Consider the following 13,248-nt stretch of genomic DNA (forward strand, 5'->3'; position numbering starts at 1 on the left):
GGAAAAGAACCACTAAAACCCCACTCAGAATTATCCTCCTCCTGAGAGCATCCAACCAGAGCAAAGCCCCATGTCCTTCAACTCTGCCCTGAATCACTTAAGAGGGCCTGGGTCTTTTATTTCCTTTTCCAACGCACCTTCCTGATGTTCCCACCCACCTTCTTGGTGATCTTTGGCCAGAGGGAATTGAGATTATCAGCAGAGCATCATCTTTTTAGATTATCAGGAGCCCTAGGACTAAATTCTAGGCTCTCATTTTCACCCTTCCCCATCTCATCAGTTCTGTGAAGGTGTGTGCCCACTGCTTCCTATTCAATGTCCCCTCCCCAGGCCAGGAGGAAAAAGCTCTGGAGCAGGGCTGTGGTGGGAAGAGGGCCGGGGGGCACCTGCCCAGTCTCTGGTGTGGGGCAAGGAGCCCCAGGCTGGACAGCTGGGTCTCTCGGGGGATCCAAGGGGGCTGCGACAATCTGAAGCTGAAGGAGGGACAGTGAAAGGGGGAGGGACTAGAGTTACAGAGGAGCTAGAGGTGGGGCCTCTTCCTTCTCTCAGGACTCACCTTTGCCCCTGGAATGCCAGCACTGGGAGGGATCCTCTGCTCCACGTGCCGAGGCCTGGTGAGCCAGAAGGGGCAGACTCCCAGGGGCTTTCTTGGGGAGGCTGGCATGGCTGGGCAATGCCTCAGGGTACTTGGGGACGGGTCAGATGTAGGTCCCTATCCCTGGAGCTCACGGACCTTGTCTCTGCCTCTCTGGACCCATCTAGGTTCACCTTAAGAGCCTGTTATGTCCTCTGCCCCCAGCCCGGTGGCTGGACCCTTTCTGACTGGTGCACCCCTCCTGCCTCCATCCCAGCCCTGCGTTGCTGGGAACCGTACTCCACTTCTGCCAGGCTCCAGGCTCACCCCACAGCTTCACAGTGTTTCTACTTTCAAACTCCCTGGTGATGCTTCTGGAAATCCATGTTACACTCTGCCTTTGGAGCCACAAGGCAGTAGGTCCCTTCAGATCCCCTTTTCACCCGGCTGGAGACCGACCGCTTTGCCTTCACTAGTCACCCTTCCCAGCCCTGGAAATCCTCCTGGGCCCTGGCCCTCACAGATGCAGGCAGCAAAGATGGGAGGGTCTTCCCTGGGTTGGGGTGTTCCCATTGCCTGGGGGCTTCCTCTGCACCCAGCCTTTCGAGATCCCGTGCCCCTGTCTACATCAGGCCCAGGGTTCAGTCTCAGAATGCAAATCCTGATTAGCCAGACCTTCTTCCCCAAGCACATCTCCAGTCCTGCTTCAGGACCAGTCCCCTCACACTTTTTATTTGTTTGCCCTCACACTTTTAAGGTCCAGGACCCAAGCCCCTCCTGCTGAGATGGCAGTAATATCACGCACTTTGTAGAGGACTTGGGGAGGCCTGGGATGGGTAGGGCAGAGACCCACACACAGTGCAGGAATGGATTCCCCAAGGGAGTGGCTGATGGTTGTCTGAAATGAGGATCTCAGAGCATCTGAGAGAGATTCAATCTGGTCTCCTCCCTGCTCCCCGCAAACTCTCCTACACTGTCCTCCTCACCTCCTGCTATGAATGATAAGGCACCAGAGGCCCTTGACAGCTCACAGAACCCTTTCCAGGCACCATGGGCTTTTTGCAGTCAGCCTGTGGGGTAAGTGTTACCACTGTCCCCATTTCACAGCTGAAAAGACTGAGTTTCCTATAGGTGCTGGCTGGGAGCTGAGTGGGAAGCAAACTTCCCATCCCTGACCCAGACCTGTCTTCTCCCCTGGGTCATGTGGTGGCTTAGGAAGGGGTATTTTATGCATCTGTGGACCCATTTACTGAACTCCTACTGTGTGCCAGGCCCCAAGAGTGGAGGCGGGGCAGGGGATATAAGGCAGAGAAAGCAGAGGCGCAAAGGCCTGGTGCTCTGGGCAAGTACCATCGGGGTTGGATGTGGGTAGACTATTCTGGGCTGGGGCACAGGCTTCAGAGGTCACAGGGGCCATCAGGCTGAGGGGCTCGTGCTGCAGGTGAGGGAACCATGGAAGGGTTTAGGGCAGGGGCAACACATCTGGTGGCTGTGTCTTAGGGTGGAGGGGTTCACGTGGGCAAGAGGGTTCCATCTGGACTGTAGACTCCCAGATCCTGAGCCAGCTTCCCGAGGGAGCCCCTCTGGCACTCCAAAGGAGTCCCACCTCTTAAAGAAGGTGGGAGGGAGGGGGCCTTCATCTTGGCCTCTACAAGTCTCTCCCCTACTGGCAAAGCAGAGCTCAGAGTGGGCTCCCCACCCAGCCAGAGGAGGGCGTGAGAGATGCCTCCAGCTTCCCAAAGCAGGCCTCTGAGGGGGTCCAGCCGCCAGGCCCTCGCCCTTGCTGGCCCTTCCACGTCCCTGAGCCACTACCCAGTCATCCCCTGGGCCCACCGCACGGAGGCCGATTTGCATATCTGAGAGCAGAAAAAACTGCCGCAGAAGCTAAGAGCCGTCAGGGCTGCCGAGTCCCCTTTTGTCTGTTTGAGTAAGAGCTGGCTAGAGGCTGAAGGATAATTAGTCCCCTGTGGGCAACGCTGTCGCCCCCCCCACCTTGAAGATTTAAAGGCACAGCCCACCTATTCAACCCGCTTCTTACCCACAGTTCCCGCTGGCGTCTCAGCCCTTCTCCCGCGGTCCCTCCCGCCCATCCGCTCAGTCCTGGCTGCGCTGAGGAGGGGGTGTCTGCCGCTGGAGGAGCGATGAATGGGCGTTTTATCTGATTAAACTGGGAGTGAACTGGCCCTTCTCTATTATCTCTGGACCTGATTGGATATTTAACACCAAATGTGTGTGTGTGTGTGTGTGTGTGTGTGTGTGTGTGCATGTGCATGCACGCACGTAAGCACATGGACTGAGCTTTTCTCGTCCACATCAGGAGGAAACTGGATTGTACTCAAAAGCATTTACTCTAAGCTCAGGAGTCCACCCGAATAGAGTCACTGAGCTGGGGGAGGGACAATTCTGCCCTTGGCCCTGAACAAGAAGGGCCCCATCCTGGGCCCTATGTGTAGAGGGCTGCCACCCTCCCCTTGGGGTGAGGAGTTGGTGGGGCCAGGGGATGTGCCCATTCAGAGCCTGAGCACCCTTCTAGACCACACCCTGGTGCCGGGGGTCCCGGAGTCCCCTCCTGCTTCCAGGGCCTGTCCTCCTGAAGGTAATGGTGTACCCTTACACAGGCAAAAGGTTTCATGTGGTCACTGGGTCATTAGGTTGTGGTAGTGAAACTGAGCTGGGTAAGAAGGAAAGGGGACATCTCCTGGGGGAGATGGGGGTACCAAGGGCAGAGGGGTGGGAGCTCCTCTCCCCATGTCACCAGAATCCATTGTGGAATCTGAGAATTCTCAGGTTGTTTCTAAGATGTATTTGTCAAGGTAGAAGAGTAAAATGTATTTTGGGCTACACATTGATTTAGAACTTTTCATTATTTGGGGCGTAGGTAATATGGTGTGTAGGCCTCCACAAGTACCCTCAAAGATTTGGGGGCCCTGCTGCCACAGAGCTCTGTTTGGGTGTTTACTGGAAATTGAGGCAGCCCCCTCACCCAGACAGGCTGGGGAGATGGTGAGTCACAGTCTCCGGGCTCTTGACTTCTGTCACAATGCTTGGCCAAGGCGGCTGCGGGAGCAGGCACCGGGCTGAGGCCTCAGACCTGTGGTGGACCAGTGAATGCTCTCCCTCAGTCTTGCCCGGGGCCCTGGGAGGGTTACTGAGCTACCAGCAGTTTCCCCAACTGCAAAATGGGGATGATCATTGTACGTCCATCAGATTGGTGTAAGGATGAAACAAGATTATGACAAAGTTCTGGGAGAAGAGTAAGAGCTCATCAAAGCTATAATCAGTACTGTTAAAAGGAGGGCTGAGCCAGCAGTTTGCAGAAGGGATGGGCCCCATTTCCCAGGTTAGCAAATCTCTCCCAGCCACCCCTGGTTCTGTAGTCCTCTCCCACCCTCACCAAACGATGATCTGAGCCCTCAGCAATTTATGGCCTCATCATGGCTTTATTTACAGAGAGAGATGCACTCCTGCCCCACCCACCCACCGTTTAAACAAGGAACTGAGCTGGACAGTGGCCCAGGGCGCCACCAGCCACCTGGCGAAAGACCAGAGTCAGGAGGCTGTCCTCCCTCCGCTTGCCTTGTTTGCCAGGACGAAAGAGGAAATCATGCAGACCAGGCCCTCACTCCACAGAGGGGGAGGCTGAGACCCAGAGACGGAAGGGGGTCAGCCAGGGTGAGTCCCCAAGTTAGTGGCGGAATAGAAGCTAAAAGCCTGGTCTCTGGATGCCCCTCCCATCCAGTGGTCTCCCCCAGCAGTGAATTTTCTCTCCTCCTGAGCAGGGGGCTCTGCCTCAGTGGGCCTCTCATCCACACCTTCTTGGAGCCCAATCTTTGGCTGCTTGGGGCTAGACCCTAACTTGGATAATCCAATATTCCATCCACCCCCTCAGTCCTCTCCTCCTCACCCCTAAGACCTTCTCATCCCTCAGAGGAGGAAGGTATTCTCCCATTTTACAGGCAAGGAAACTGAAGTCCAGAGAGCGAAGGGACTAGCCTGAGGGCCCCAAAGTGCCTCTTGGTGAGACTGCAGGCCAGAGTCCCGCCTGGGAGACACAGAGATACACACAAACACACAGGTAATCTCCACTCAGGAGATGCCTCCTGCAGGAACAAGTTCACCCACCTACACTTGTACCAGCAAATGAAGGATCTAGCACGGTTTTCACACTAACAACCATTGACAACAGTGCCATCTGTGGACCCCACTTGACATTCTGTATACGTGTGTCCTGACGGGGGTGGGGCGGGCTTAGGTACACTCCCCTCTGTGCTCCCACACTCCCCCGAGCAGGCGCACCTCAGTCTGGGCCACAGCCTCCTGCTGTGTGAGTGTGTCTCTCCCGCTGAACGGGGGTGGGGTGGGGTGGGGGTGGGGTGGGGGGTGGCTCCCGAGGACAGGGACGTTTGTAGGGAGTTATCTTCATGTTGCTGTAGCTAAGCCTGGAGACAAGCTTCTGGAGAGGAATCAGAGAGAAGGCCGGGGGGAGCTGTGCCGCCCACTACGTCCTACCTCCTTCTCCAAAGGCCCCACGAATGCATTGACTACTAAGAAGCCTCCTGCAAAGCAGACAGCCCTTCACAGTTTCCAGGGCACTGCCATCCGCTCTTGTGTTAATCCTCTCAAAAACCTCAAAAGAGTATTCCCTCTTCTTAACTGAGGAAGAGGTCCAGAGAGGTGGAGTGATTCATCCAAGGTCACAAAGCTCCTGAGTGGTGGAGACAGGACTCAAACCTCCTATGGCTGCACAGATAAGCAGATGGGTCTGCAGGGGGAGATAACAGGGCTTGGCACGTAGTAGATGCTCAAAAAGCTGCTCGAATGAATGAATGAATGAATGAACAAGTGAGTACATGTGCCTGACTACAGAGTCAACAGGGAAGGGGACAGGATCAGGGTGTGTGGGGGTGGGGGAGCACTTGGCATTTTTGCTCCCTGTGCTCGCAGGCCCCCTTCTTGGCTCCTCAAGCACTGCCCAGACTTGGGGCGCAGCTCTCTCCCCTTCCCAGTCCCGGGGGCCGCGCCCCTTTCGCACCCGCCTCCCCAGGCTGGCTCACTTCCTTTGGCCTCTGCAGGCCCCTCCCCAGTTAGCCTGGGGGATTTCGCCCTGGAAGTGTGCCTCCCATCTCCAGATCTGCCCCTGACATCTGTGAGGACCAGGACAAGGGCATAAATGGAGGCTCTCAGCAGGTGACCACCCTCCCCGCTAAACAGCCATCCTTTGGGCCTAGGAGCATCCCTTTCAGATCCCTGAAAGCATCCAACCCGCGGGAGGATGGACTTTGGGAAGAGGCCTGCTCAGTCCTCAGAAGCAGGTCCAATTCCATTTGAGCAGGGAATTCTGGGGTCTTGGATACCCAAACAGCGGTCTAGATTGGGCTCTAGGGAGCATTTACCTGGCCCCATGGATCCCTTGCTCTGGGGAGAGATGAGGCTGGAGGAGGCCCAGAAAGGGCCCTCTAAATCATCTGAGGATGGTATTCCTCGCTCATCCTGTCCAACACCCTGTTCCATGGGCCCTGGGCCCTCTCCCAGGGCCAGGCCACTTGCCCCTCTGGCCAAATTGGTCAGAAAAACAAGCCCACTTCGGTGGCTAGTGGCTTTCCTGGCTGGTCAGCACCAGGCTCGCCACCGACTCCAAGGACCCAGAGGGGTGGGAGATGGTGGGGTGGCAAGTGAGCCCACAAGTGAGAGTATGTGGAGTCGGGGAGGGGGAGCTGGCCTGCAGGGGGCCGCGCGCACGCACACACACCAAGACAATAAATCGACAAACACTTAATCTCTCTGCAAATTGAAACGGAGCTGTAAATATCTGCTGCATCCCGGCAGCTGAGTTATGAGCCTCGTTTATTAATCTCTTTAGTCCCAGGTGATGGATGGAGGAGAATGGCCCACCGGGGAGATTCCAGGGATGAGGGGAAGGAGAAGTGGGTCAGGGGTCTGGGAACGGCCCTTCTGGAGAAGGGGTCAGAGCAGGGAGGCCTGAGGGATTTGTGCTCCCCCACCTCCTTTTATTCTCCATCTCAAAAAGCCTCGTCAACACAGTGACTATTAATAAGCCTCCTGCAAAGTGGACAGCCCTTTACAGTTTCCAATGCACTGTCATGCACTGTTTTGTTAATCCTCCCCACAGCCTCAAGAGGTGGGGGTGGGGGTATTTCCTCTACTTAATAATGAGGAGACAGCCCAGAGAGGTGGAGTGATTTATCCAAGGTCACACAGCTCTTTGAGTGGCTGCACAGATGAAAGGAGGGGGGAAGGGGTCTGCAGGGGGAGATAACAGAGATTTGCATAGAATGGGATCTTTATTTCTTCCTTTCCATCTTTCTCCCCACCCTCCCTTCCTCAAATCCTTGGCGCTGTGTTTGTGTGTGTGTGTGTGTGTGTGTGTGTGTGTGTGTGTGTGTGTGTTTGTCTATCTCTCTCTCCCTCTCTCTCTCTCTCTCTCTGTCTGTGTCTCTCTCTGTAGGAACTGGAGGAGGAAGAGAAGGACCGAGCTGGGAGAGGAAGAGGAGGGGAGCTGGTGAGGGCTCTCAGCCAAGCCCAGGAGCTGTGACTGTTGCACCCTCACAAGATTTATTTTTAGAACGCCCCGGAACGCCAGCACACAGGGCTCACCACTTGGGGGCTGCACGAGTGCAGGGGAAGAGCTAAGGAGGCTGGAGCCCCGGAGGACACTTCCTGCCTGCAGTAGTGGGGCTTGGGACCTGGTGCCTGTATGTCTTTAGATGGGCCTGGAGGCCAGGTGGACAGAACAGGGATGCTTATGGCGTGACAGAGACAGAAGACTGAGCTGGCACATGGGGCCACAAGCACTGGGCAGTGGAGTCGGGACTACTGAGAAGCAGGTGTTGGAGCAGGAGGGACAGTGGGGTGACAGTGATGTTTCGAGAATGCACCTGGTGGCCTGTAGGGGGCACTGAGTCAGGGGCATCTGATACGAGGCTGTCGAAGTGGGCACTAGAGGGCTGTGCTTTCTTTGTCTCCGTCTCTGTTTCTCCTGTATTTTCTCTGCCCCTTGTGGTCCATAAGATCTGGGTGGGGCGCAGACTCTCATGTCCCGGGAAATCTGCCTCCCAGGCTGGGTTCGGTGTCACTCTAGCTTATGGGGGCCAACTCCAGGCTCCTGGGCTTTGTGATGCCATCACCCTGGGCTGGTGTTTCTGCTATTAGGTGCCACTGCCATAAGTAGTGTCCATACCCCAGAGACCATGCTGGCAGCTGCCTCCTGCTCAGGACCTATCACTGGCCGCCAGGGGGTGCCTGGGGAGCCGAGGCTGGGCCCCCGGCCTCTCAGCTTCACTAGTCTGCAGACCTCATCCTGGGCGGGGGCCTGGGGGCAGGACCAAGGCTCCAGTCACAGCCCAGGAGCCCAGGGGACTTTGGAACATCTGTTCCAACCTCCTTTGCTGACAGAGGAGGGACTGGGGCCCAGAAAAGGGGAGTTCAAGGTCACTTCAAGGAGGTGGTAAGAGCGCTGTGAGTGCAGGGGACAGTGCGGAGCTGGGCTGACAGGCAGAGGGTGTGTGCCCGGTGGCTGTGGGGTGCGGAGGGGGTGGAGGGTGCAGCCACCTTGAAAGGAGCAGGGCTGGGGCAGGGGAGGGCCCATGTCAGTACCCCAGCCCAACTTGTCTGGGACTATCTCAAGTTTAGCACTGCAAGTCCCAAGCCCTGGAACCCCTTGGTCTGGGGCAAAAAGGGATGGTTGGTCACTGTAGGGCCATGCCAGGCAGACTCTCAGGACCAGGCTCATAGGTGTCTCTGCCACACTGCCAGCCCTTTCTGAAGGCCCCTCGCCTGTTCCATTTGACCCTGAGAGGCAGGTGAGGCACGGTAAGCAGCTCTCCTGTATTACAGATGGAAAAATCAAGGCTCAGGGACACACAGTGCTCCACACCACCCTGGGAAGGCACGGCAGAGCCGGCACCCCTCTGCCTGGCTGGGAGGGAAGCAGCCCTTGGGCTGAGGGGACTGCCTTCCTGTCACCTGCGTCCCCACCTCTGCTACTGTGTGACTAGGGAGGAGCCACAGCTTCTCTGGCCTTCCTTCCTCTCCTCACCTTTGAAATGGGTCCCTTTTCCTTGAGGAAATGGTGTCCAGGGGAACTGAAGTCAACCTACTAGGTTAAATGGGGTGGGAGTTGCTGGGGAAGGGGACACAAAGAAACGGAGGGATCAAGGGATTATTCTTGAGTTCAACAGACTCAAGAGGGGGCGAGAAACAAAAGTGTTGTGCTCAGAGCAGGGTGGGCATGTGGGGACCAGGAAGGGTAGAGATGAAGGGAGGGGGTCAGGCTTTCAAACAGAGAATGAAAGAAATGAGTTATTCCAGTGTGGTGAGGTTGGAAAAACTCCACTGAATCTTTAAACAACCCTTGTCAATTATTCATCTGCTGGTACGAGAGCCCTCTGGTCTGCCACAAATCTCCTCTGAGCAGTGAAGGAAAGGGGGAGGGAGGAAATGGGGTGGTGGGGGGGGCACGGGAGGGAGAGAGAGGAGGACATACATTACGGTGCACCTACTCTGTCTCCCCCTGCCTGCCGGGGGACTCCCAGAGCGCAAGGCCTTGGCCTTGGCCTTGTCCCACCCCCTAGCCTCCACCCCCTGCACAGCTGGGCACAGAGCTGGGTACTGGCAGGGGTGGGGAGTTCTGGTTCCTGGTTGTTGGAGGAACTGCAGATGGAGCTGCTGGGGAACAAGAATTCCATCAATGGCAGGGGCTTTATAAGCCCCTGTGAAGGAGCCGGGCCCGTCTGGAGGCTGCACAGAGCCTCTCATCTCACTGGCTCTCTGGTGTCAGAAGACATTGCCTGGTTCAGCATGAGGTGGGTTCAGGGCATCTAGAGGGTGAACGGGGAACACCCACAAGTGCTGAGTGTTTGGAGAGTTACTATGTTTGGGAAGGCTCTTAACATCTCACTCTTCACCCTCACTTAAAAGCCCACTTCTTCCAGAAAAGACTCTCTGGGCTACGCAGAAGGCGGGCGGAGGCTTCCTCTAGCTCTGCCCGGGTCCTACACTTGACCCAAGATCACACCCACGGGACGCTGACCCCGCCGGGCCCACTCAGGACTGGAGTTTTACACCGCATTGACAGAGTGGCGCTTCAAAGGCCTGTGTCAAAGCCAGGTGCCCCAGATGAAGGGAGCCCGAGATGGCACTCCAGGAAGGAGGCGGATCCAAGGGCGCACTATGCGGAAGGCGCCCCCAGGGGAAGCTGTGGGGGTGGGGCGGGCAGGCCCCAGGGCAGCAGGGAGCAGCCGTGGCATCCTCTCCGCAGAGAGGGGACAGATCCTGCCTCCCCTCCACTCCCTTCTCTGTTCCCAGGGTGCTCCTTTCTCCAGAAGATGTTCAATCTCCTCTTAAGCCACAGTAGGCTCTGGAGGGAAGCAGCAGCAGACTTTTTCCCAGGGCTCTGGGGGGAGTGCTACCAGACCAGGTACAGACCGCGTGCTCCGGAATCAGGTGACACCGAGAGGCTCACAGCCTGATATAGCCGCTGAGAGCTGAGGGACGCACTTAATCGCCTGCTCACTGCACAACCACTGCCATGTCCTCGGGCCCACTGCCACACCCCTAGGCTCTGCTGCTCATGACCACTGCTTGGCTGCATGTCCAGGAGTCACACGCCTTGTGACGGTGCCACTGCTGCCCAGATGTGTTCCAGTGCCAGTCACATACCTTTCGCTGTTCTGAGACTCTATGTGAACGCCCCGTGCCCTGTGGCTGCCTCTTCCTGTGACGCAGTGCTGTGTGAGACGGTTTGAGCCTACTGCTATGCGACGGCATCCCACGGCCCCCTGACCGTGTCCTACAGCTCATCCCGGTGTCTCTCGGTCGTGGGAGCTTGCCCATTGCTATGTAATTTTGTTTGGTTGCTATGGAACAGTGACCCACTGCTACATGCTACCTGTGACTGTCATGGAGCTGTACGCCGTTGCTACCCACCCACACTCTATTGCTTGTGACTGGGCTCTACTGGCTGCATGAATGCTTGCCTGGGACCCACCCTGGTCCTTCCGAGCTCTCATTAGGGAGTAGGAGCTGGAGCTGAGGCTTGGGTCTCCAAGGACTCAACTTGGGCAAAGTGTCAGAGGTGGGAATAACCAGCATGGTAATTCTGAGGACAGAGAGAGGAATGATGACTGGCTGGCCCCATCCCTGGGAGGGCCCCTGGAGCTGGAGGGGTGGAGGAAGTAGAGTGCCCCAAGCTCTCTGCAGGGCTGTGACCAAGGAGGGAACGCCTTTGCCTCTCTCTTTCCTTCCAGTCTTCTCTTCCCCTTCTTGGCACCTTCCTTTTTCCTCTCTTCCCTGGCCTTTCCAGCTCCTCCTGTCTCCCCTGCACCACCTCTGCTCAGAGGCACAGGAAGGGGCTGTCATGAGGCCAGGCTGTGGGAGCAGCAGGCATTGGTTTATTCATGATGCCTGAAGTCTCCAAAATCAGGTCTGAATCTTTATTTTTAACCCAACTGATGGCTGAGCCAGCAGGTCAGGCCTGAGAGCCGCTTTCCCAAAGGGAAGAGGTGTAGACAAAGACAGCTCGTGAGTACTCGGGCACCGGCCAGGGAGGGCCCTGCTCAGGGTGGGCAGGGGTGCTCCACATGGGAGCACCCTGGGCACACCCAGCAGAGAGCACCCCTTCCTATTCGCCTGATAGGATATGTTCCAGGAAGGTGCAGAAGTGCCAGGGGAAGACACGAAGGCTGTCAGTGGAAAGAGGCAGGTCCTGGGAGGAGGAGGCCCAGGGCTTCCCTATGGGCTGGTGGCTTTGGCTTGGGCCTTTTTTCAGGATCTTCCTGAGCAGCGTTCCCCATGGGATCCGCTGTGGAAGAAGGGAGGAAGCCACACATGAATTCACCCGTGGTTACTGGGGCAAGACCTCACCTGGGGGCTTGGATCAGACTGTCTTTCTGGTGGCTTGTCCCGGAGCTTTCTGCATCAAGGGGCTAGGACTCGGCACTGAGCCCTCACCAAGTTAAGGCACTACCTCAGCCGCCTTCACCATCCCTTTACCAGCATCCGGTCAACTGGCTTCAGGAAGCCATACCAACTCCCACGATCAAGGGCACAGACTCTGTGACCAAAGACAGTGTCCTCTTTACTTTGAGCCCCAATTTCCTCTTTTGCAAGTTGAAACTAATCTCTCAGGGGGCATCCCATCACCTAGAGGACACGCTCCCACGGAAGTTCTGAGCTGACAACTACTTGAGTCAGAGGAATCTGGTCTTACAAGTGTTGCAGGGGTTTGTTTTGAAAGAAATCACATGGGAGTTCATTCAAAAAGTGAAGAAACTCTGTAAAACGAAGAATCCACACTTTCCTCCAGTTTAGGGTGACTCACATAAGAGTGTGCCTAAAGGGAGAGTTTACTCGCCAGCCAAGGAATGAACCGGCCCACAGGTGGCAGGCAAGCCCCCTCCCCATGCCCCATCCCTGTCCCGGGCGGCAGGGTGGGGAGACGCTCACCGTTTCATGGGACATCTTGGGCAGCTGAGGCTCTTCCTCTGCTTCCTGAGAGGTGGGTGTGCTGGAGCCAATCGTGGAGCTCACCGCGGCCTTGGACCAGGACTCACGGATGGTGCCCAGCTTCTCATCTAAGATCTTGGGGTCCAGGATGGGCAGAGCCTTGCTGCTGTTTGGTGTCAAGAAGTTTTCCGGCCTCTGGGAAGAGAAAGTGCAGAGAAATTGCTCTGTGCTCTTCTACCATCAGCGTGCCTTCTACACCCCCAAGCCTCTCCCCCTCGTGGCTTAGGAGGTCCAGCATGCCTGACCTCCCTCCCACCTGCCCCCCTTGCTCACTGCACCCTAACCACACTGTCCTTGCCTTTCTTCCAACAAGCCAAGCTCTTTCCTGCCTCAGGACCTTTGCGACTTCTGTTCTCTCTGCCCAGAGAGCCTCAGGGCAGTCCCCTTCTCATCAGTCAGGTCTCAGCCCAGATGTGATTGTCTCAGAGAGGCCCATACATCTAAAGTAATCCTTCCTCCAATATACTCTAGTCACATGATCTCATTTTATTGTGTTCACAGTAATTACCAGAAAATTCATTTTCAAAAAATGGGTTTACTTGTTTACTGCCTGCCTCCCTCCTCCAATCCCCACACTAGAATATAAGTTACCTGTAAGCAGGGACCTTGTTTACCCCAGAGTCTGCCTCATAGTAGGTGCTCAAGACATGTTTGTTTAAAAAGTAAGTTAACTATGCCATTCACGACTCCCAAACTGGGTGCAGTAACAATGGGTGTGATCATCTCCAGTGCCTTTGGCACCCTTGGCTGTGCAGGCTTGCTTTCCATTCCATCTCCTTCATCACCTTCTCACCCATCAAACAGAGTCTCTTCTCTCTCTACCCTGATGGGCCTCTTTCTCCTTCCTTCTTCTTCTTCCTGCTCTCTTCTTCCACGCCTAACTTGACTGCTGCGCTCATCTCTGCTTGTTCAGAATTCAACCCTCCTTAGACACCAGCCCCTCCAGGAAGCCTTGATGGCCTCCACCCACACTTGCTTAAAGTTTTTCTGGGTTCTTCCGTTCTAGCAGCTGACTCTCTCTGCTCTCACACTGTCCTCCAATTGCAGGTTTATTTTGCCAGTTTTTCTGACAAAACGTCAGTTCCTCAGGCTTAGGGACATGTTGTATACTCCTTTTAGGGAGAGGTTTCTTGAAAGCTCTGTTGGAAATC

General features: G+C 56.1%; 1 protein-coding gene across 1 annotated transcript in view; it reads right to left on the reverse strand.

Moving 5' to 3' along the window:
* CCDC33 (coiled-coil domain containing 33) overlaps positions 1-13,248 on the reverse strand; it is a 108,839-nt gene that overhangs the window by 29,462 nt on the left and 66,129 nt on the right. The window contains 1 exon segment of the mRNA XM_064480482.1: positions 12,038-12,232. Within this exon segment, the coding sequence (XP_064336552.1) occupies positions 12,038-12,232 (195 nt within the window).

Source organism: Camelus dromedarius, chromosome 29, assembly GCF_036321535.1.
Source record: "Camelus dromedarius isolate mCamDro1 chromosome 29, mCamDro1.pat, whole genome shotgun sequence".
In the NCBI taxonomy this organism is placed as follows: Eukaryota; Metazoa; Chordata; class Mammalia; order Artiodactyla; family Camelidae; genus Camelus; species Camelus dromedarius.